This window comes from Ctenocephalides felis, unplaced genomic scaffold, assembly GCF_003426905.1.
Source record: "Ctenocephalides felis isolate EL2017-DRISC unplaced genomic scaffold, ASM342690v1 CF-g0.4_SCAFFOLD_03571, whole genome shotgun sequence".
Taxonomy (NCBI): Eukaryota; Metazoa; Arthropoda; class Insecta; order Siphonaptera; family Pulicidae; genus Ctenocephalides; species Ctenocephalides felis.
In genome coordinates, this window is record NW_020539725.1 from 69,112,367 (window position 1) to 69,138,598 (window position 26,232).

General features: G+C 25.8%; 4 protein-coding genes across 4 annotated transcripts in view; 3 read left to right on the forward strand and 1 right to left on the reverse strand.

Moving 5' to 3' along the window:
• Window positions 1–26,232, reverse strand: part of LOC113385320 (serine/threonine-protein kinase plk-2-like) — a 106,717-nt gene that overhangs the window by 59,842 nt on the left and 20,643 nt on the right. The window lies entirely within an intron of this gene.
• Window positions 2,845–7,385, forward strand: LOC113386636 (serine/threonine-protein kinase plk-1-like). The gene is made up of 7 exons (XM_026624403.1): window positions 2,845–2,973; window positions 3,529–3,636; window positions 3,717–3,833; window positions 4,951–5,096; window positions 5,304–5,399; window positions 5,659–5,762; window positions 7,282–7,385. The coding sequence occupies exons 1-7, from the start codon at window positions 2,845–2,847 to the stop codon at window positions 7,383–7,385; spliced, it is 804 nt and encodes a 267-aa protein (XP_026480188.1).
• LOC113385321 (serine/threonine-protein kinase PLK1-like) lies at window positions 7,874–10,303 on the forward strand (the record flags this gene model as incomplete). The annotated part of the gene is given in 5 exon segments (XM_026623161.1): window positions 7,874–8,031; window positions 8,109–8,265; window positions 8,937–9,076; window positions 9,359–9,471; window positions 9,925–10,303. Coding segments are annotated over 5 exon segments (811 nt in total), but the record flags the coding sequence as incomplete, so codon positions are not given.
• On the forward strand, window positions 17,437–26,147 carry LOC113386637 (synaptic vesicle glycoprotein 2C-like). Its single transcript, XM_026624404.1, has 6 exons — window positions 17,437–17,530; window positions 18,549–18,611; window positions 19,707–19,868; window positions 22,568–22,730; window positions 24,716–24,837; window positions 26,089–26,147. The coding sequence occupies exons 1-6, from the start codon at window positions 17,482–17,484 to the stop codon at window positions 26,145–26,147; spliced, it is 618 nt and encodes a 205-aa protein (XP_026480189.1). The 5' UTR covers window positions 17,437–17,481.

Below are 26,232 nucleotides of genomic sequence, written 5' to 3' on the forward strand. Positions count from 1 at the left end.
GTATAAGGTTATTTTTCAACCTACTCTAATACAAATTCTTCCATGTGATCATGACGATTTTTTGTATTAATTTTTTGTAAATTATCTGGCCCTTTCTACTGATGATTTTATGAGCTCTGATACTTGGGCTTTTATTATGATTCATATAAAATAGTTACGACAAAATTAATTCCGAAAGAAACGGTGTGTCTCTGGATAGATTCCACTTTTTATGTAAAATAAATGATTATTGGAAGTGGTTCTTTAACTAATAATGACGCATATATAAATATTATATGGACTTTACGATATATCACTCGCTAATGATTTAAGACTCATTATAGAAAATATATATAGGTAATTATCTTGAATTCTTTTCCGCTGAGTATTTTTTTTTATCGAAACTAGTGTTGTATATTAATTTTAATAACTTTAATATGGTTTGTATAAATATCACTGAATGAAATACAATTATCTTTAAAGAAATAGACCAAGAAATCCTTTATCCAATTTACTTCTAAATCAATTCTTTGAGAATATTTAATCAATTTAAATGCCTTCCACAAGCCGTAATTTGAAAAACTGTTTTTGCACTTTAATTTATTAATTTTCCAGCTAATTGAATAAACACTTCTAAAATGAAACTACTTTATTTAAGTGGACTAAAAATATGGCACAATTATAATATACGACTTAGAACAATTAAGTAAAGTGGAATATTAATTTAATGTAATTGAATTTTCGTCCTGGTTATATGAAGTGTTAATATAATTATTCACATATTAACTAATCGTTTATAGAAATGAAATGCTATATTTTGTTATTGTAACATTTTACATATATATTACATATGAAGAAAAATGTAAGTAAAACTAATTATCATATTTTGTGAAGACAATTCTGTGTTTTAATTAGTTACACAAACATATTTTCGAACTAAAAGCTTTTTTATACAAACAATTATTTAAATTTTATTTTTATAGGTTTTCTACTTTCTTTATTGTATTGCCCCCTAATTCCTTAATCATTTTATTAATTTTTATGCACTTTTTAATTATTTGAAAATTTTTTTTTAAACTGAAATTTAAAGCTAGATGTCGATCAACGTTTCCTCACATCTGAAATCTAGATGTCGATCAACGCACCTCGGACAGTAATAAGTAATAGCTGTTTTCAAAATTAAATTGATATAGACAATGCACTAGTTTACAAAGCCAAAATTTATTTACGCAATTTTTTTTCCAAAGAGAAACTAGCTCTTTCTCGGCGTTAAAGAAATTTGTATATACCATGTATTTGGACAACCATTGGGTTACCATCTAAAAATCTACATTTGTTGAAGAATTTTTATGAGAGTAACTTATTTGAGAAATTGGATAAAGTATTTCGAATATTGCGATATAGGTCAACCATTGGGTTGCCTTCTAAAAATATACATTTTTTGAAGAAGTTTCATCAGAGTAACTCATGGAACTTTAAGATTTGATTGCTATTCAAAATAGTAAAATACTAGGTGTAAGTGGTATTTTGCCTTAAGGCAAGTTGCGAAGAAGAAGAACCTACATATCAGTAAGAATTTTTTTGTTAAAACTTTTTCAAATTGTCACTACAAATTTTGAAATTTTAGCAAATTATTCCAAATTTTGATGTATTTTTGTGATTGAATCACTTTCTTTAGGCCTATAATCTTTTAGGATGTTTATGCTTATACTATTAACTCTATCATCATGCAAAGCTTTATCAAAATCGTTAAAAAAAAATTAAATAGTAACTAACCAAAAATTTTCAGTACAATTTTGAAATTTGTTTCAATTTTTGAAATTTCAAAATCGGTCCAGAATTTTTTGCAAGTATGTGGGCAAATAAATTTCGCTTTTTGTTGCTGATTTTAAAGAATCGTAGCGCAAATAATCGCCATAGCACTTATCTAATTTCATCAAATCATAGAAATCGGTTCAGTCGTTTTTTGACTGACGTACATTTACCTATTTTGGTGTCAAAAAATCAGAATGACTTGAAACGTCGAGAAAACATAAAATTAGGAAAACTAATTGCCTTAGCCCTTATCTAATTTCATCAAATCATAGAAATCGCTTCAGTTCTTTAGCTCACATTTACCTTTGTTAGTGTCAAACGATTCAGAATGACTTGGAACGTCGAGAAAACATAAATTTAGCAAAAATGATTTTCTAATGAAAACAAACTTCTCTTTTGGGAAGAAAAAGGAAAATTTACTAAAAATTCTGCAGTCTCATCGTTTTGAATATTAATAGGACATCCAAAAATAGTGATTGATCTTATATATAATATAACATTGATCTGATAATATTATAATTCTTATAATATAACATTGATCTGATAATATTTTTGTATTTATCTATATATATATATAAAAAGATCTAATCACAAAAATATTTATGATATTTTCTTTTATTTTAGATGCATCGTTCGAAATTTCTCGGCTCGTCATCATCGATCACCATCACCATTTCACTGAAATCACTACCGATATAGCATCAACTTCTCTATTTGATCAACGATTATCATTAATTATTACTTTTCTAATTATATTTAATTTAAATATAACAACTCATTACCCACCGAATTAGAAGAAACCATACATCGCGTTTTTAACACACAAATACATATCTATCTCTCAAGTACTAACCGATCGACTGACTGATTAGTATAATCAAGAAAGAAAAATAAATAGCTTTAAAACCATAATTAATGAAGAGAAAACGAAAAATTAGAAACTCGACATTTATGCACCATTAATGCTTTAATTTCTGCCGGAGGAATTTCAAGAAATTATTTTTTATCTATTTGTTCGTTTGATTCGAATTAAAATCGCGCCAAAGCAAAATGATGACTGAAATTAAAACACGTCCCAATCTGCCTAATTTGGTGGCTGATGTGCCCAATTTGGCGAATGGAATCATTGCTGATCCTAATACTAAGACGACCTACAGGATTGGGAAGTTTTTAGGAAAGGTAAGAAAATATATATGATAAATAATTACAATTTAAATGAAGATAAAGTTTTGAGTAAAATGCTATTGAATTCGGAAATTTTCTATTCAATTTTCTAATTTTTATCAAATTGATGTTAGAAGACTTATATTGTCACTAGAATTCTCTCCAAAAGAACCGTTTGATTTTTAAATAAATAAAGTGTTGTGTAGGGTAAAAAAAATCGAAAATGAAAATCTTTACGTTTCAGAGGTTTCTGAACATTTTGACATACCTTAGGAGAAATGGATGTATGTGTGTTTGTATGTGTGTGTGTGTGCGGATACAAATTTTCATCGACGATTTCGGGAGTTCAACCGATTTCAATTATTCAAAAAATATTCGAATCCTATTGATAAGATGACGTGCTGATTAGTTTTTGGCAAAGGCAGGTCCAGCCGATACGGAGATAAAGAGCAAAGAGTGCAGAAAATATAAATCGAGTTTTTGGGAGAACGGAGCATCCGATTTGAATAATCTAAACATGACAAAAATTCGTGTGTATTAATTTTTTTATTAATTATTTTTTACTTTCAGGGTGGATTTGCTAGAGTGCACGAAGTGACAAACTTACATAATAACGTAACATATGCTGCCAAAATCATTCCTAAATCTAAGATGACTAGAAAATATCATATAGCTAAGGTAATAAAACTATGAATAGAATTAATAAAATTAAATGGTGGGTATTATGAAAATAAAATTTAATTTTATCTTATTTTTAGGTTGCCAGAGAAATCATGCTTCACAAGGATCTCATTCATGACAATGTCGTGAAATTAGAATTATTTTTCGAAGACGTAATAAACGCTTATATAATATTAGAAAACTGTCCGAATCAGGTAAAATAAATATTATATATTTATTTTATTCTAAATAAATTATTTTGCAATATAAATATAAATATAAGTATCAATTTGGCAAAATTAATATTGACCTCTCTTTGACAAACAAAATTTTATGTATATTGTTGATTTATTGAATTCGATATTTCATTCTTTAGCAATAAATAGAAAATTTGGGACATTTTTTTGGGAAATATGGGACATTTTCATTTTGGGAAAATATGGAACATTTTTCATTAGGAACACTTTTATACACTCCGATATAAAAGTTTTGAATAAAACGACTATGAATTCGATATTTCATTCTTTAGCAATAAATAGAAAATTCGGGACATTTTTTTGGTTTTTGTCAAATTATTGAAAAATTTCATATGAAACCACCTTTATTCAGATAGGGTGAAACTAGATAAAATTTACATTTCCTTGGGAACACTTTTATACACTCCTATATAAAAGTTTCGAATATTACTACTTTGAATTCGATATTTCATTCTTTAGCAATAAATAGAAAATTCTGGACATTTTTTTGGTTTTTGTCAAATAACTTAACAATTTCATATGGAACCACCCCTTTTCAGTTAGATAGTTTATAATTTATTGGATACATTGTTTTAAATTGCCAAACTAGTTAACTTCTATAACATTCAATATTAAATCGCTTTGTTTATTATTAGCAACAATATACAATAAGCTTTTTTTGAGATATTTGCAAGAAAATACGAAAATTCAGCCTAAAAACATTACCTCAATATCTTGTATCTCTATTTTTAATTCATAGTTTAGCATGGCTTAATAATTAATCTGAAATCTAGAAAACTTGGGGAAATTGTGTTATTATTTTTGTTTTGGTCTAGATATGTTATTTTTGGTTTCGGATCCAAATCTTAAACGAACAAAATTATTAAAAATTAACCAGAATAACCATAAAATATTCTCTCAGTTTCAGCAAAGCTTTAGGTTTTTAGGTTGCCCTTAAAAGCTCATAGTTTTCAAACATGGTAAAAAAAATCCTATTTTTTTTTAATCACTCTGGTTTGGCTTGGCATCCATTTCTAAGACACCCCGTATAAAATATATCGATTAATTTACAATTATTATTTTTTTATGTTTTTAGAGTTTAGTGCACCTGATGAAAAAGAAATCTTGTTTTTCAATACCTGAGACGAGGTACTATGTTAAACAGTTGATAGCCGGCACCAAATACATTCACAGCAATAATATCATACATAGGGATTTAAACCGGGAAATATGTTTTATCAGGTAAAAAAATAAACATCATAAAATGTATTCAAATATAAAAATATTGGCCTTTATTTGCAGAAAACATGGTAGTCAAAATTGGAGACTTTGGACTTGCTATGTCGCTGGATAAAATGTCCGAGCAATCGTAAGTTAATAAAAATGTGTTATAAGAATAATAATGGATGTCTTATAAAATGCAAATATTTTGTTTTCTATTATTTCCAGAGTTTTGTGCGGAACTCCTAATTATATTGCTCCAGAAGTTTTGAACAAATCCTCACAGTCGTTTCCGATTGACGTCTGGGCAATAGGTTGTACAATGTAAGAAATAGTTTGTATTTATTAATTTATATTCACACACTGAAAATCACAAAACATAATTAAACATTTGCAGATTGCGTAGAATATTTTTTCTCGTCATTTGAGCCAAAATATGGTCTGCAATTATCTTTTTGCCTTATTGTCATCTACCCTCAGCCTCACGAATACTTTATTTATGTTTTTGCCACATACATATAAATAAAATAAAAATGAGTAATTGATAATATTAATGCTAATAATGATTTTTGTTTGTTTTTAGTTATTGTTTAATGTTCGGAATACCCCCATACGAATCTGCAACCTTGGAATTGACGTACGAAAGAATCAAATCTAATAGCTGGGATAAATCTAAAGTTGCATATCGTAAGTATATAATTTTTACGAAGTTTAATTATTCAAGAATATGTGTACTAGAGGATTTTAGCAAAATTTAAATTATTTTCGGATATATAGCAATTTGACCACGATAATCCTCTTATGACTTTTTTGGTGTGATACCCTCGATTTCTCAACATTTACTGGACCGATTTAAATGATTTTTTTACATAGTATTCTCTATATTATTATCATCTGTATGAATCATTAAAAAAATTAAAAACTGCATTTGGCGGTCGAAAATCAGATACTTTGTAATTTAATCAACTGATCTGAATGGGTAACGACTTTCAAAAAAATTCAGTTTAAAAAAAAATTGTATTATATAATATAGTATTCTCTATATTATTATCATCTGTATGAATCATTAAAAAAATTAAAAACTGCATTTGGCGGTCGAAAATCAGATACTTTGTAATTTTAATCAACTGATCTGAATGGGTAACGACTTTCAAAAAAATTCAGTTTTAAAAAAAAATTGTTTTCACAAAATTTCTGATTTTCAAAAAATATTAGTATTTGCAAAAAAGTCAAAGACGCTCATCCCCAAATTCCCATTTCTGGTTTTATTAAAAAATTGGGAATATCAAAAAAAGTTGTAAAAATGATTGTAAGGTTTGAAAAATGAAGATTTTTGAATATTTTTACGTTTCAAAGGTTTCTGAACATTTTGGCATACCTTACAAAAAAATTATTTTTGCTATAATTTATTTTTATTAATCAAAACTTTAATGTCTTATTTACAAAATTGATAGGTACAAAAAAGTAATGATACAAAAAAATACAATAAATTGAATATAAAATGACCTTAGAAAAATTGATGTCTTTGTGTGTGTATGCGCGGATACAAATTCTTGTCGAAGATTTTGTGAACACAGATCAACCGATTTAAATGATTAAAAAAACATTCGATTCCTATTGATGGGGAGACGTGCTGTTAGTTTTTTGGCAAAAGTTGGTCCAGGCGTTTCGGAGATACGGAGCAAATAGTGCAGAGAATGTCGATCAAGTTTGTGGGAGAACGGAGTGTTCGATTTGAATGATTCAAAAAAGTTAATGAAGAAATGATTAAGTTTTTGCGAAGGCGGGTCCAGTGGTTTTGGAGATCCAGTAAAAAATGAAAAAAATGCCATTTGGCGGTCCAAAATCAGTTATTTTGAAATTCAACTGATCTGAATGGGTTTTAATCAACTTTCAAGAAAATATTAAATTACAGTACGGAAAACTCCAAGTTCCAGCAATTTGCCTTAAGTCCATACACCACTAGTTTATTTTTTTATTTGAAGGGTTAAAGTCAAGGGGTATCTTTTAAAAATATTAAATCGCGATGCACGAACTATCATCCATTTGTTTTAAGGCACAATGCCATGCACCACTAGTATAATCTGATTTTTGTAAAATATAATTTTTGTAAAATATAATTTTTGTAAAATATAATTTTTGTAAAATATAATTTTTATTCCAACTCTGTAGTTATTGCTCCTTACTGTTTTTTTTTAAATTTCAGATCCTGCTCTTCTTGATCTCTTAGATAGAGTTTTAGTTTTAGATCCAAACGAAAGACTGACTTTAGATGAAATAGAAAAACATATCTTTTTCGATGCTGTGTAAGTAAAAAATCCAAACCAAAACTTTCCTAATTTTATATGTTCATTTATCTTACTATATATTTATTTATCTTTTAGTAACAACGAACTGTTGCTGGAGCATATGCACTTGAATAATTCAATTGAAAACGATCAAGCAATTGTCAATACTCACAACAACAACATTAATATTAAAAATAATAATTATTCTAATGATAGCTATAATATTAAATTAATAAAAGATAACCTAAGTCATCGCAAAGAAGTCGAAGACAGTGATAGAATTTTGATCTCAAAACGTAGAACTAGTACAATTAAATATTTGCCGCCGCAGCAAAATACGGATCAGCCTAAGAAAGTGTCGACTATTAAGAAGATTGTTCAGAATATTTTTAGGAAACGGAAAGATATTAAAAGTTCGAGAAGAAAACAAACACCTCGAGGATAATAATATGCTTTCTGGAATGATCGGAGTGCACTGAATAATAGACATAAAAAAGTTTCTGGGAAAAGACAAGATGATGGTGTACCCAGGGAATTACAGCGACTTTGCCCAAAGACTATTAGTTTAAAAGATTATTGCAAGGCAAGTAATATTGGAACAAATTCCATGTTGTTGAAAGTACTTGAAGCCATTTGTGATGCTTATGCCTTTGACAAAGATTATAAAGGTGAGATAATTGTTTCATAGAACAAAATTTTTATATTTAAAATTTATTTCATATTCTGTTGTTTTGCAAAATTACAGGCAGCACCATTCCACAAATTCCGGAATACAATTTAGTGTTCGTAGCGAAATGGATAGATTATTCGAATAAATATGGGTTTGGATATCAATTGACAAATAACTCGAATGGAGTTTTATTCAATGATAGCTCGACATTTATCATGAGAAGTAACTGCAGGTAAATCATTAGTATCGTTTTATTTGGCATTTGTCAACATTAGAACTTTCATCGACATTTGCTCAAAAGCGCCTGAACCGATTTTAGAAATTTAAAAATTATTTGATGTATCTCGATGAGGATTATCGTTTCTCAGTTTTGTACGACGATCGGTCGAGCCTTTTCTTTGTAATTTGGAAAAAAGTGCTAAACTTTTCGTCCACTTAGCTTATACTACCGAATCGATTGTAAAAAATCAAATGTTCGAATGATATTAGTTCGGAATGATTTTGATTAGTTTTAGGTGAAAATCTACCAAGCCGTTTTCTTGAAATTAACTGTTGAAAAAAAAATTAAGTGTTTGTTCGTTTTCAAATATATGTAATAAATGCACTCGGAATACTTTTAATCTCTCATAAAAATAATTTATTTTTTATTGATTAAGTCGATTATTTACACATATTGGGAAGTTCATGTAACATGATTCAAGGCAAAATACCAATACCAACTAGTTGTATTAGTACTTGGTTGATTTTTGTCTATTTGTGAGATTTATTTAAAATGTAACGAAATCTAAATCATATTGGTAAAGTTTTACTAATTAAGCAATATTCATTGAATTCCTAAGCAACTTATCATAATTTGAATTATGTTGATTTCGCATCTTATAAAACTTCTACATATTTTTGCAGCAATTTTCAATATTTGGACGCCCATCAGAAATCCCACACGTTTCAAGTAAATGATCTTCCGAAATCACTAGAACAAAAATATTTCTATTTGAAATATTTCAAAGACTACATGGACGAGAAATTATCTGATGGTGCTGCAGGTATAAAATCACATCACATTATATTAATAACAATTGAACAAAGAAAAATTTAGCTTTTTTGTTCTGAAAAACTTATGAAGCATTTCATGTAGAAAACTATCATTTTTGAGTTGAGCAAATTAAAAAATTGTAAATTTAAACTTACAATTTGAACGACAAAGAAAACATTATTTTTTTAAAAAAAATATCTCTTGCACTTAAAATTATATATATTATCTGTTAATAATTTAATATATTTCATATTAGTATGTTAAGTTCAATTATGTTATAAATTATTTTTAGTGCGTAATGAGAATGCCCTTTCATGTATGGATAATTATGAAAACCCTATAGTAAAACGATGGAATAGAACTGCTACCGAAATCTTAATGGAATTATCAGATGGTACTTTCCAGGTAAGTGAAAATCATATCATATTGTATTTAAATTGAATTTATGAACAAATTGGGATGGTATCACTAAAATGATATACGGTAATACCCTATTTTTTTCTTTTTTGTTCTATCTAATGTAGTCTGTGTCCAAAATTTTGATCATTTTCAATATATCGGATAAATAATTTTGTCATAGTTGTCACAGATTCATAACGACATTGAAGGTTTTACTATAAATTTTTTTATTTTGTTTTTGCTTAGTAAATTGTTTCAGCAGCACATGCAAAAATTTTCAATTTCGATTTTTAGACGATTACAATAACTAACCCCACGGGAAGTTATTAATGTGAAAAAAATACTTGACTCTAAATTAAATGACTCTTGTCGATACACAGGTTTATTAAATCATTTATAATAGATGATAATATATTAATAAGTAGTAAGATAATTTTATCTTAGTAATTCCTATTTTAGGCGAATTTCGCCGAGGACCACACAAAGGTCGTGCTGAGTTTTCGTGACTCACTAATTCCTGTTCCCAAAAATCACTCTGTTCACGAATGGGCCAACGGAATAGTTGTCACATTTATAAATTCCAATAGAGAAATGTGTCATTATAAGGCGTCCAATTTGCTGCATTTTAGACCTGGAAAATTGCTGATGACGAGGCTGAAATATTTGCGATGCGCGATTGTGGATTTTGCTAAACTAGATTAAATTCTTATGAGGACACAGCTTATAAGGTCAGACCTTGGTAATTGACATAGGATTTATAAAAAAACGTCTGGTAATTGACACACGATTTGAAAAAAAAGGTCTATTATTTGACTTTTTTTTTAAAAAAAGGCTGGTAATTGAGATACGATTTGTAAAAAAAAATTGTCTGGTGATTGACACCAGATTTATAAAAAAATATCTGGTAATTGAGATACGATTTAAAAAAAAAATTGTCTGCTGATTAAAAATAGATTAACATTTTTTATTTGAGATTTTTTTAAAAGTGCTACAATTACTTTTTTATATTTATTTTGAATATATTTCTATATTTTCCATTATTGACAAATGAGGATTTCTACTTGTTCTTTATTACAATTTTTTCACATTTGACCAAAAAACCTTCGAAGTTAAACAGAATTTGCAATTCCTTATTTAAATCTCACATCCACATAATTTTTTTTTAGATTCAAATTTTTGATGAAAATTTTTTGTTTTGTGTCCATTTTCAGAAGACAATTTTATTGAAAAGATTGAATCTTATATAATATATTATATATAAAAATGATATAAAAATGTAAGAAATTGTCTGCTAATAATGCACAAAATGCAAAAAAATCTAAACAATAATTGAGAATGTTTTCAAATAGGGTTGCAATTCCTGTGTTAAAAAATTATATTAGTGATACATTTTTATATCTTTTTGGAATAATTATGCTATTATTTTTCAATATTTTTACAAGTAGATTTCTGCTTATTCTTAATTGCAATTTTTTACATATTTGAACAAAAAAGTCCTTCAAAGTCAAACAGAATTCGAAATTTCTTATTCACTTGCATCAAAATAATTTTTTTTAGATTCAAATTACTTCTGAGGATTTTTTGCTTTTGGTTCATTTTCACCAGAAAATTCTTTCTTTATTTGAATGACATTAAACTCAAATTTTCGTGGAAATTTTATTGAAAATATAGAAAAATATATAATAAATATATTATAAGCACAAAGCTAGTAATTGTCTGCTAAATGCAAAAAATTAGATTTTTTATTTGGGAATGTTTTCAAATAAAGCTGCAATTACTTAGATTTTCCAAAATTCTCATTTTTTGCAATGAAGATTTTTGTGATCATTAATTATTTAAAAATATTCAAAAGTAAAATCAGGCACCACTCATCATTTTATAATTTTATCAAAAGAATTATTTTAGATACAAATTCTTTCAGCAGACAATTCTTTCTTCATATCGATAATATTATACTCAAATTTTTGAGACAATTTTGTTAAAAAAATCAAATCAAATATGTGTCTTTTACATATTACAAAATAATAACTATCAAAATATATTTATTATCAAGGTCTTATCTTAAGCTGGTCTAAAAGAATTTAATTCTAGAAGTTATAAAATATTATATTTCTAATTTTAGAAATATCAATGGCAATCTTTGAATTTTGCCAAATGCATATCATTATATTAATGATAAAATTATTCTACAAATTTACCAATTACTTACTTGCAGATAATGCAAAAAGTAAATGTATTATTGAATTTTTTATTAATTTAAAAACAACTTAAAACTTGTCTAAAAGTTGTTTTGTAGTAATTCATACCTAGTTTTTTTTATATTGGTAAATTTGTAATCTCATGATGATTTTGTAAGATGAACTATTTTTGTGTTTAAATCATATAAATAGTTTTATATATTTTCAAATATGTTGTTTTTGGATAAATATGGAATTGTTTTTCTAATTGATTTAATAAGACTGATAAGAATTTTTATTTAGTAGAAGCAATGTTTTATTTACTCAAAACATAATAGATTCAAATTAATCAGTCCGATATGAATTAAAATTTAGATTTGTAAGATTAAACATTATAGTCATTTTTTCAAATATTTTGAATAAATTGTGTAATTTTCTGGCATATTCAAAAATTAACTAAAACTTTATATTCACAACTTAGCAAAAATGCAATAAAATTTCTTCAAGTGTGATTCTATTATTACTATAAAGTATAAATTTACTTTTTGTATATGAAACTTATTAAAATGTTACGTTACTACTATGTAACAATTGCGTTGTAATTAGGTTGCAGTTACGTTGGAACTACGTTACGTTAATTACGTTATAATTATATTAATAGCTGAATACATAGTGATGATTAGATTAAGTAATTGTAATAGCTAATTAACTAGTTGCATGTTTGAAAAACATGAATGAAATTCATTAAACATTTTTTTGATACTCTGTTAATCGACATGTATTTATTATAGCTTATATTAGTCATTTTCATTGAATTTTAAGAATAGCCTTAAGATTTGTTCAGAATTGTAGCTCAGTCATTCGTAAATGATAACAGTTGTCTTTTTTAATAATTTAGATACTAAACAAAAGCTAAAAACATATCCCTAAATCGTACTAAACATTTAAGAAAATTGTTGTGTCATAAATAAAATTTAAATTTTATTAAATAAAATTCTTAATGCAATTGCATTATAATTTGTTACCTAAAATAAATTTGAATAGATGATATAGTGAATTAGCTGCTTGTCTTGAAACAAAGTAGAGCAATACAAAAACATTTTGTATTAAAATATTTACTTCGTATGTTTTGGAATTTTATTAGAATTTAGTTACATATGAAATGAAATGTAAGGTGATATATTTACAAATTTCGATTAAGCACAAATAATAATTGTGTTGATATGAATTTAAATAAAACTATAAAAGTATATTTATATATATAGAAATATCAAAGTTTGTTATTGTTGATACATTATGATATATTAATTTGATTTATGATAGCATTATAGTTAAAGAAATGAATATGAAATGTGCGTACACTTTAGTTAATTCTTATAGTTTCCAATATTCTCATTTGTACCAATAAATTATTTTTATATCTCAAAATGTTCTTTATTTGTAAAAAAAATTCCGGTCCGTCAAATAACTTTTTTTTCATTTATATTTCAATGGCCAGTCGAGACAGTCATTTGAATGGAATTATTTTTCTTTAAAACAAGAAGGATTGTACTTTCAGATAAAAAAATGAGTAGTTTTTATATAGCATTTTCAAAAAACAAGTTATTTGGCAGGACCATTTATTAAAGTTTGCAATTTTTGATACAATATTTTATCAACTAAACAATTTCGTTAAAATTCAGATGGAAAAATGGATATCCAATTACAAGGTAAATTAATATATTTTTACTTTAATTTATTTACTGTTCAAAATATTAATTCTTAATACTATTTAATAATTTCAGGAAGAATTTTGGCTGCAAAAATAATAATATATCATCAACTTGATACTTTCTTTGCTTTAAAATTTAGCTGGGGAAGTAGATATCTATAAGGATAGGTAAGTTAAATATATTTTGACTTTATTAAAAAATACAAAATATTAATGTGTAATACTATTTAATTATTTCAGGAGATATTTTGGTTGCAAAAATATTATTTCATCTTTTTTGTGTCCTAAAATTCAGATGGAAAAGTGGATATCCTATTACATGGTAAGTTAACATATTTTGACCTTAATTTATAATATAATATTAATTTCAAAATAATAATTTTTAATAATATTTAAAAATTTCAGGAAGTTTTCTGGCATGCGAAGGAATTTCTGGTGTAAAAATTACTTTTCCATTCGAGATAAGTGATACGTTTCGAAATGTGAGTTTTTTAATTTTTTATCGTTTTTATGCAATATTAATTTTTAATATTTTTATGCAATATTGTTTTTTTAAATATTGACTCTATTTTATTCATGAAGTCAATAACGAACAGAAATAGTAAAAGTGTACAAATTTTATTTTTTCGAAGAAGTTTTTTAAACAAAATTCTAATTTGCTACAAATTTCATGTTTTCTGTACGTTTAAAGTCATTCTAAATCGTTTAACACCAAATTTAGCACGTTAATCGCAATGTGAGAAGTTCTACATGAGACGTGTCAGGCATACATGTCTGACATACGCAATTTCTTAGGAGAAAATAGTTAAAAAAAAATAATAATAAATAAATAAAAAAATAGTTTTAATATAGGGCCATGTCAGTCATGTATGTGTGACACAAAAAAATGTTTTTCCAGGAATTTTAGCAAAACATTTTTTTTATACGTCAAGTTTCTTTGATGATTGATTTTTAAATAAATTATCTATTAAATTTTTTTTTTCTGATATTATCGTGGCGATTAACGTGTTAAAACGGATAGAATTGCATGATAGATGCATGTAACTGTGCAAGCCAAAATTTTGCTTTTCGTTGTTTTCTCAAAAACGGCTAAAATGATTTTGAAAATTTCTCAAAAACACCTGAAATTACATACTAAAATATTGTAGGTCTACGTTTGATTTATAAAAAAATATCATAGTTTTATTATTTCTATGAGAGCTTAGTGAGTCCAATTAGACCTGCCATAAGGCAAAATGCCATTTACAACTAGTTTTTATTCTCGTTTTTTTATTAAACTTTATGAATATTATTCAGATTCAGACTATTTGCTTGAAAGCTAATAATGGAATGAATTACTTCTATTTTAATTAAACGCAGAAAAAATGAATTTTGATTGCACAATCTGATTATTTGATCTAAAAATCTGCATGCGATATTATTCAGCGATGTTAAGCCGAAGCGATTTATTAATGTTTATATTTGAATTAACATATAATATCTTGCACGATATAATGCAACTTGTCATTTCATTAATTATCAAGTTGAGTAAATATGCGTTTCTAGTAAAACTGAAAATATTATAATTATTTGAAAATATAAATCGTCAGTCGAATATAATAAAATAAGAATGCTAAATAATATAATATAAATATATGAATAATTTCAGATGATTGGGTTTTTTTTGCTTCAAAGTTACAAAGAAAATGATAATACTCGTTATAAAAGTGCGTTGAAACTAGCAACATTCTTTATAATTACAAAAGCTGCATAATGATCTCAATTATTAGAGAACCGTCAGATTTTTTTTTGTAATTTTTAAGAAATTAAATCTTTAGTGTGTTAAACTAGAAAGAATTATTTTAATTATAAAAAAGACGTTTTTATTGAATAATATATAGTTTGTAAATCGATTTGTATAGAAAATATCACAACCTCTCAAGATAATATGGTGTTTACATAATAATGTACTAAAACCTGAAATCGGTTATAGATTTTTTGAAAAGCTATATATATAAGTATATAAATTATAAGGTTCATAATTTATATACAAAATTTTCAACGACGTTAACGTAAAGAACTGCCAAAACCAATGAATTTTTAATAAAGGCTCATTTTCATAATTATTGTTCAGTATCATATAATTGACTTATAAATTCAAGATGAGAGTTCAGGAATAAAGAGATTCTAACAATAAGATTAGTTCAGAAATTCAGAAATAGATAGACAATTGTAAAATTTAATACAAAAGTACTTTTGAGATTATAAGAAATTAATCAATGTAATTAGAAACTCTTACACTTATATCAAAAAAAAAAAATAATATGCTTTAAAATTAAAGTAACTTAATTTGAGGTTTTCTTAACAAAACATTACTGAACTGCCATAATTTACATGGTCGATTTGAAATTTCTTTTTTTGGACACAACTAAAAAACATATTTATGCTTTTTTAGTTGAGGATTATTCAAATTGCAGTCATTAGTGTTATAATTATAAGCTGTTATTTTAGAAAAGAAATTTGCAATTAAGTATATAATTATTTGCATATTGTGAATAATAAAATAAACTGGGTGTAAGTGGTATTTTCCAGAAAAAATTCGTTATGTATAAATAATTGACTCAATCAATAACTTATTTTGGAGATCGAGATTTTTGTAGAAAAAGAAAATTATATAGAGTTAAGGGTATGATAGTAAGGGTATAATAAATTATTACCGAGACCTTACTCGCAGAGTGACAATTAAATCTAATCGTAATGCAATTCATATATTCCACAATATGATAATGATAACGAAGTGCTTATTTATAAGTAGTTTTTCTATAGAAAAAATATCACTGCTAATATTAGAACGTTAGAATATTTTGAATACAGTGATTCTCAACAATGAAACACCACAAACACCATATATTTTACATTCTTAAAGTTTTAGCTGGAATAAGCTGTACCAGTAGGATGAAATAATGTTCAAAATTTGCATTAAAATTATAAATGCTATTATAAATTTAAATATCTGGGGATAAAGATATGAGATGTTATTAATTTTTCCCCTAGTCATTATGCTGAATATTGTAAATAATACTTGTTATTTAGGAAAATTTTGTTTTTACCAGAAAATCTGATTTCAATATTTTGTTTTCACGATGTTTCATGTATTCTAGAAAGCTGAACTCTCAACATGAACTTACCTATTGAAATAATAAAATCAGGCGTTCCTCAAGACAATGTTCTCGGCCCAATTTTGTTTTTAATTTTTACAGCTGACATTCCCACCTCATTTGCTGATGATATCTCTGCATTCTTTCAAAACATGAAAATCCCACAACTGCTTCAGAGAAACTTCAACGTCACTTAACATCATTAGAAAAATGGTACAAACTGTGGAGGCTAGAGTTAGCTGGAAGAAGTTTCACAATATAATATTTGACTAACATTTTTCCTATTGTTTTGTGGATTTAGTGAAATTGATGCAGATTTTCAAAACTAATTAGTTCACGAAAACTGTCGAGTAGATCTTGAGCTTAAAATTCAAAGAATGTTTCACTATGTCTTGGGACAGCCTGATATCAAAAAGAAATGACATCGGTTTTTGCTTGAACATTTCGACAGAGCGGCGTTCATCAATCATGAGATGCTTTATGGGAGAGGAGGGATGACAAAAAAATCACGAAATAGGGTATCACGTGCATTAATCTGTTACCCGGATTTAAAATTTCAAATTTAAAAATTTGCTCCAATGCAGGGTTAAGTTGTTATAGAGGGTGGTTTTCAAAATTAAGTTCTATTAAAAATCAAACTTTGTTGTGTTAATAAATAATTAATATTTTTGAATAAAATGTTGAGAAACTGCATCGCATTAATATTGCACTTGAACTGCACTGTTTTAATGAAGTTCCCTTCGACAAATGGAGTTCCCATAATATCATTCTGTCAGCGCACGTCAAACCGTGCAGAGCGCTGAATTAATTTAATAAAAAACCACAAACCACATGAAATATATATTTAATTTGCTAAATTATGCTTAATTTGTGATTATAAAAAATCGAAAACAAAATTAAAAACATTATATAAAAAATAATCAAAACATTAGATTATAAGAAGTATTGTATCAACTAATGATTTTGTGTGAGTGATCAATAAAAAGTGAAAATGAATAATTTGGCTTTTGAATATGATCGGGATGGTGACCTGGAAAATGGTAAATTAGTTTTGGGATAATTATTTAGAAAAAATAGACTTCATAAATTTTCAATTGTGAGGTTTTTGTGTTAATATTATTTTTTAAGTAATTGTTTCTTCGAACTTTGTGTTAAAGAATTAAATTTATTAATTAATACCAATGATTTGGTTGGTTTGGTAAGGGTATTGTAATGCTATGGATCGATTTTAATCAGTTTTAAAATTTAAAATATATTAATTATAATCATTTTTATTTAGCTGGTTTATCAAGGGTTTGATTTATCCTTTGGATCAATTTCAACAAATTTTTAAATTGATACATTAATTTATAACGTTATTATTTAGTTAGTCTTTCAATGTGGAATTACTTATCCTTATGGATCAATTTTAACCACAAGAACTGAAATATTTCAACTCTTCATATTTGATTCCAATAAAATTTTTATAATTTAGTACAATATGGTAATAAAAATTATCAACAATTTTAACAATGTAATTTATTTTTTTAGTTTATGTTTAAATTTTTAGTATTTTATTTATTATTTCTGTTTATATCCTCAAGTATTTTGATATATGTAGTAACTAGGTGTAAGTGGAATTTTGGATTAAGGCAGCTGCATGAAGTTATTAATTGATAAAAATTTATATTTAGCTATTTGAATAAAATTTTTACCTATTTTATTTAAAATTGATGTTTTTCAAATACTTTTCATATCTATAATTGTATTAGATATATTCAGTTTATTTATACTAAATGTATGTATATCCCATTGGGTTTATTTATGCCCTAAGAAAGACTGATTATTCCAAACTTTAATGAATTTTTATATTAAACCAATTAAAAGTATTTAATTTTTTTTTCTAAACTAATAATAAAAATACAGTTTATCTTTTTTCCAGAATTTCAAAAACCGAATAAAATTCATACCTTTAGACCTGAATATCTTTTTAAGTACAGTGATATTTTATATTTATTATAGTAAACTGATTCACAAATAATTGTCTAAATATATTAACAAATAAATTTTCTATTTTAGGAAAGAGGAAGGACATTGAAGTTACTCAATCAGCTACTTTTGAGGAGGCTGTTGCAGTTGCAGGTAAAAACTATTTTTTATTCTAAAGTCTATTTTTTTCAAATTTATACAAGAAAATATTTTGACCACATTATTAAATAATTATATAAATGAAAAAAAAAACTAAAAAACATCGATTAAAAGCATTTCTCGATGTCGCATCGTACCCCCATATATAGAGTCTATTATCTATTTTCTGAATTTTTAGAAAATGCTTTTCAAAATTATACATTTTGTATATTTTATAATACACATAATTTAATCCCTCGATAGTCATAATTCTATTATCATGCAACACGTGTCTTTATATATCAATCTATATAGATGATATGTAAATCAAGTATTATACATACAAATATCAATATACGTACTAAAATATTTTTAAACTAATCACTGGATTGATAAAAATAAAGTTAGAATTAGTATTCATCATGCAATGTTATTGAAAACAATTCTTCAAATTTGATTAATTAATTTTACTAAAATTGTTAAGATTAATTTTAATGAATACAGTGAATCAAATAAATTCAATTAGATTTAACTAAAATTTATGCACATTAATGAATTATTTATATTTCTTACATTGTTAGTTGTGTTATGGTACTTTTCTTTATATGTTAATTGAGAAATACGCATACGTCTTTTTACTTCTTCACTTTTTACGGAAAATATTTTAAGAATATATTATTGGTTATAACTTTTAGTATTTTTAAAATTGTATAAACGTGTAAATAGTTTTTTTAGAATCTGTCAACCGTTTTGTGTAAAAATTTATTTTAGATTTTATTTTATTCTGTACCAAATGGTGAACTAACAAAGGTGCAGAGTTAATTTATCTAAGATTAATCTGTTAAAGACTAAATCAAAGAGATCATAATATTAGGATTTGAGTTTTCTTTGGAAAAGAACGTGGGCTAACAATCCCTAGTCGCGACCAATAACCTCGACTAACCTTGTATCAAGCAGCATGACACCAGAATTTTTCTCGATATTATGTAGATCTCAAGGAAAAATTGTTCTGAATAGCTCTGAATCAAACCAAAAAACAGAAAATATTTTTTCATATTTTATTTTGATTAAACTTCCGATAATTCTGTAAAATAATTGATTTTTTTTTAGGTACAGGCAAATTCCACATCTTCATACTATTTACTACCGGTTTTTGCATGGCTGGTGTCATCACAGAATCCTTAGGAATGAGTTTTGTTTTACCATCAGCCGATTGTGATTTAAATATGACTCTAAATGAAAAAGGACTTTTGTCAGCTAGTGCATTTTTAGGTAAGATAAAATACATAGCCAAAACAAATAATAATAATAATTAATATCCAAAGTATTGTAAATTGTTGAGTCTGGATCTGAAGAGCCAATTGTGCCAACGAATTTTTTTACTAATACTTTTTTTCATTAAAGTTTTATATATGATCAAAGTAGGATTCTGATAAATCTTCCCATAATTTTGATCAATTACATGATTTTCTCTAAAAAAAATCAGCACTTGCAATCTGTGTCTTAAAATTTACACTTAGCCATTTTTTCTTTATAACAATGCTCTAACTAGGATTTTTTTATATAACTTCTTAATTAATTGATTAATTACATTATTTTCTCTAATAGATTATAACAATAATAAAATAAAATTTTGAATCTGCATCTTATGCCAACAAATTTACTACTAAATTCTTTCCCTATTAAAATTTTATATAAGCTCAAACTAAAATTTGATAAATCTTATCTTATCAATTAATTTTCTGTAATAGTGTGTATTAAAAAAATGGCTTACTTGTACTTATTTAGACCATTTTAGCACTATATAAATAAGTAAGTGGTTGAACAAAAAAAATTTTTTTTCTTTCTTTTCTTTTTTTCTTCAATATTATGAAACAAAATGATGAAAAATTTCCATAAGGGGGAAAATATTTAATTTGAATATAAAAGATATGAAATTTATTTATTCATTAGTAATCATGAAAAAATATATATTCAACTGCTATAATTGCAATTTATTTAAACACTCATATCTCGGCTTAAATTTAAATCAATTTCAACTATTTGCACATGTTCATGATGAGCAAGTAAGTTCTATTTGATAAGAAAATGAAATTGCACTTGAACTTCTTATTTCTATTCATGTGATAATAGTTTTCACCATAAGAGTCAGTTAAAATTCGAAAGAAAAATCTGTTTGAAAGATTAAATTACTATTTTATTCTCATTTTTGGCACACAAATTATTTATCCAATTTTGATTTTTGTCCAACTAAGTCATCGGCTTTTAATAAACATATAATGTACATCTGCAATTTTTTAAAACAATTTGCAATTGTGAAAAAAATTAAATTGACAATTTTTTTGGGCGAAAATAGAAAGGTATAGAAATTAGAGTAACATTTTTCGTAAAGAGCTTTGAATTCGGATAACTTTATCAAGACTAGTGGTGTATGGCATTCTGCCTTAAGGCAAATTGCTGGAACTGCCTGTATCGTAACGAAATGTTCGAGAAATATTAAATGTAACAATGTCTAATATTTATAAAAGTTATATAAACTGAATTACAAATTAAAAATTATTTATTTAAAATATATAAGTGAGCCCTAGAACTTTAGCCAGAATTAAAAAAAATTGGAAAAAAAATTAGGATTTTTTTTAATATTATGAGGCGTTGGAACTATTTTCAATTTACTGTTTTGAATTTAATAATCTAATAATATATGAGTCGTTATAACTAGAAGTTTCAATTGTTTTTATCCTGTTTGTGAAATTTTCCATGCACATTTATTTAAAATATCTTAATGGAGATAATATATGTATATTATACTCAATATTGAAAACAAACAATTGATATATGATATATTCTGAAGTGCATTATGTGACTCTTTAATCGAGATCAATTAATTTGATGTTCTCACTTAATATTTCAAGGGACTTACGTCACCAAATTAATCATAGTAATAATAATCAATTAATTATAGGTTACATTTGGTAAAAACTAAATAAAATGGATTCAAACTAATGGTTTATAGCATCCTGCCTTAAGGCAAATTGCTGGAACTTCCCGTGTCTTAATGAAATATTCGAGGAATATTAAATGTTTTTAAATTACATAATTTAACTTTTATTATTCTCATTTAATAAAAAGTAAATAAAGAAAACTTAATCAATGCATTTGAAATGAAGAACATTGTTTAACATTTCTAATAATAAGTATCATATAAACTGAATGGCAAAGTTAAAATTATTTTTTTGAAGTATATAAGTGATATATAAAACTTTAGCTGGAATTAGAATAAAAATCCGAGTTATTTTTCGATATTTAAAAAATATTTTTTTTGAAAATTAAAAAATCTTCAAAAGCAACCCGAAACACAAACAGAAAGTTTTTTAAATCATTCAAATCGGATGCTTAGTTTACTAAAAAAACTGCCATTTTTGCATATTTTGCTCTGTATCTTCGAAATGGCTGGACCTGTGTTTGCCAAAATCTAAAGTACAAGATATTATAATTATATAATCTTTCTAATATGTTCCTATATTAGTCGTAGTTCACTTTTATCAATGGAGCATAATAAATTACATCTAATTTTATATTATAAATCACATTTGCGTTTGCAGTAATTAAATATTTGCAAACAGTAATTCTTGTGATGATATCGGAATTGTTTACCAGTTTGCTTCTAATTTGATAACTATGCAAATTTATGCACTTGTTATTATGCAAGGAAACAAAAAATGACGTCCAAATAATTGACTTCTTTATTGTTCGAAAATATCTGTAATCTCTAATTACATTTTTCCAATTTAGAAAACTGGAAACAAATTATTCAAATTGTAACGGAATAACAAGTTGTAGTGATAAAAATGGAAATGGGAAATGAAATTTTTGGAAAAACACTGAAGACCAAAAGAAATTAACTAAAGCCAAAAAATTTCTTCAGTCATTTACTATCCTTTAGATTTATCTCAAATTATTACCTTTTCCAGGTCTGGTCCTAAGTGCCCATATGTGGGGCTTTTTAGCTGATACCAGAGGCAGAAAATTTGTCATGAGGTTGTCTCTGAGTATTGCCCTGGTTTGTTCCTGGATATCATCACTTTCTCACCAGGCTTGGCTGCTGACTTTGATGAGATTCTTGACTGGATTTTTGTAAGTAATTTGAAAAAAATACTAACAAGGAAACCTTCAGGTTTACTTTTGTGGGATTTTGATGAAACTTTGCATGGTGATAGAGTAGATAGTCAAAAGGAATGGTTTAAAATATTATAGGCCTACGAGAAGTGATAAAAATTAGAAAAATTAATTAAAGTTGCGAATGAAAATTATAATGGGGGTGTTTTATGACGAGGGTGTAAAATAATATTTATAATTATTTATGTCGTCTTATGAATAAAAAATTAACCTACGTGAATGAAATATTTGAAATTTTGTAACTGTGTTAATTAGTAATTAAAAATTCTGTTAAAACAATTTATAATTAAATTTTTAATAATTTTCAATATTTAAAGGAGCAATATTATAATTATAAAGTAATAAATGAAATAAATAAATAAATAAGATATAAATTAATTATAACTAATAAGTATAATACCTAAACATGCAAATTTATTAATACTAAAATATGAAAAGAATGTAAATTTCGATGAAAATGTTTTTTTTTCGATGTTTTCATACTTTGTTTATGATGAAATTTGTTTTTACGAATATTATATAAATTTACAAAACAAATTATATATTCATTTTATTATTTATTTATTTATTCATAAGCAAGTCATAATCAACAATAAAAAATATTATTATGTATATGACAGTAGTAGAGTAAGTATAACATTTATATAAGTTATTTAAACTGTTTGAATTTAACAATAATAATAAATTTAAATATATTTTTATTCATTCAGATACAAATGTTTCCGTTCAAAAATCGTGTTAGTAAAAATGTGTGAAAATACTATTTCAAGAATGTTTCCATTCTAAAAATATATGTATGTAATGTAAATAAACAAAAATTGTTTTTTAACAAAATTGCGTATAAAATATATGTAAAATTTCTGATTTATAAATAAATTAAAACCGTATTACCCAATGTCAAATAATATATATTATATAAGGTAAATTAACAGATAAATCCAACGCGTTTTAATTTTTGGAGTAAATTCTCCCAGATCAAAAATTTATTTATTTTGTGTTCTATGATATTATATAATGGAATCATATTTAATAGTGTGCAAAAATTTGAAATAATAAAAAAAACTTATATAAAATAAAATATATAATAAAATAAATAAATGATATAAAATATAAATAAAATACTAATTAAAAAATGTATAAAATATTATACTTATACAAATTTGTTTATTGCTACTTGCGCAATTTTTTATGATGCAATAAATAATTAAAAATTATATTTTAATTCTTAAACCTATAAATAATAAAAATTAAAATTAATGTGAATATTTATGATAAGTGATATTTTTGTTGGATTTTGTGAGCATTTTATTCGAGATCTCTTAAATCCCTTAAATCCCTTAAATCCACAAAATTTATTAAAATAGTAGTTCATGATTATTTGAATTAAGAGGAAAAAAACTTATTTATCATATGCATGTTTTTGTTACAATTTGTTTTTGTTAATCAAAATTGAAAATATCTTATTAGACAAAATGGTGTGATAAAGTAATATAAAAAATTTATATAAAACAAAAAATATTAGTTATAATATAAAAATATTAGTTTATTATTATTTAAATTTATAGGAAAAACGTATTTATCACATGCATTTTGTTACAAATTATTTTTGTTAATGAGAATTGGAAAATCTTATTAGATAAAATGGTGTGATAAAGAAAGTTATATAAAAATATTTCATTAAGTGTATATAAAGCAAAAAAAGACTCAAAAAACATTAGTATATTAATGAAGTTTATACGAAATCAATAATAAAAATAAAATTTACCATAAGAATGTGAAATTATTTATTTCTTATAAAAATCGTATCAGCAATCGCAATTGGAGTCTTATAATCCAATTTGACAATGTTCAACGTTTTTTAGTATTTTCTAAAAATATTTTCTATTTTGTTATACATTAAATTAATATAAATATATTTTTATCTATAATGTGTCATTTTTTAGGGTTTCTGGAGCAAGTTCAACAGCCTATGCATATTTAGGAGAATTTCATGGAGATAAAACAAGAGCCAGGGCAATCAGTTGGGGAGCTTCTTTTATTTCTATGGGAATGGTATTTTTGCCAGGTAAAACTAGCTGTAAGTGGAATTCTGTCTTAAGGCAATTAAGGCATCGTGCCTTAAGGCAAATTGCTGGAACTTCCCGTACCAGAAATTATTTTTTTAAAAACGATTAACATTTTTGAAAAAATTTACTTCAAAAAATAAGATTTTTGACAAACAATTAGACAAAAAATTACTTTTTTTTGAAAAAAAAATTTTTTTTAATTTTTTTTTTTGAAAAAAAAATGTTTCTTTATTTTGACATATTTTGAAAGATCTAAACTTTTTTTCAAAGCAATCGTACTGCTTTAACTAACTGCATAAAGACGAAATATCAAACCGCGTAAGCTCCGCGTCGACGTCTAACGCGTAAACATTGGTACGGAACCCATAGGAATGTAAACCAAAATTATACTTATTGTTAAAATCTCTATAAATATCTGATAATTTGATGTGATGCATGTCTAATGATCATTTTGACCGCCAAATGGCATTTTTTTTTACTTTTTTCATTAGATCTCCGAAACCGCTAGACCTGCCTTTATGAAAATTTGATCGGTATTTCACCTTGTCAATACAAGTAAAATGTTTTTTGAATATTAAAATCGGACGCTCCGTTCTCTTAAAAACTGAGTTACCGTTTTCGGCACTTTTTGCCCGTATCTTCGGAACGGCTAGACCTGACTTCGCCAAAACTAATCAGCACGTCTCCTTACCAATACGAATCGAATGTTTTTTTGAATTATTCAAATCGGTTGATCGGTGTTCACGAAATCGTCGACGAAAATTTGTATCCTCACATACATACACACACGCACACACACACACCACACACACACCACACACACACACACACACATACATCCATTTTTTCTAAGGTATGCCAAAATATTCAGAACCTTTGAAACGTCGAGAAATGCAAAAATTTTCATTATCGATTTTTTTGCGATTACTATAACTTACCCTACGGGAAGTTAATAATATCCAATTCGCCAGATTTGAAATTAAATTGTTTTTCTTTGTATATATGAAAATATAAATAAATTGCAAATGATATGATTTATTCATATATACTCATTTACTTGCTGAAATACTCCCAACTGAATTTAAAGTCAAAACATATAGAGTCGATGAAGACAACTTGAATGAAGTATCTAAATGCAATTAATTATTTATTATTTTTATAACTATTAGTAATATTTTTGTAATTTTTTCGTTTATCTATCTTACATCGATTGACTGATTCAATGAATTCACAATTCCAATTTTTTTCAGCAATTGCTTGGGGAATAATTCCCCTCAACTTCAGATATCCCATACCAGGTTTGGCATAGACTGGACGGCCTGGAGGTTGTACGTCCTGATCTGCTCGCTTCCTAATCTTTTGGGCCTGATTATGATTATAACATTTCCAGAAAA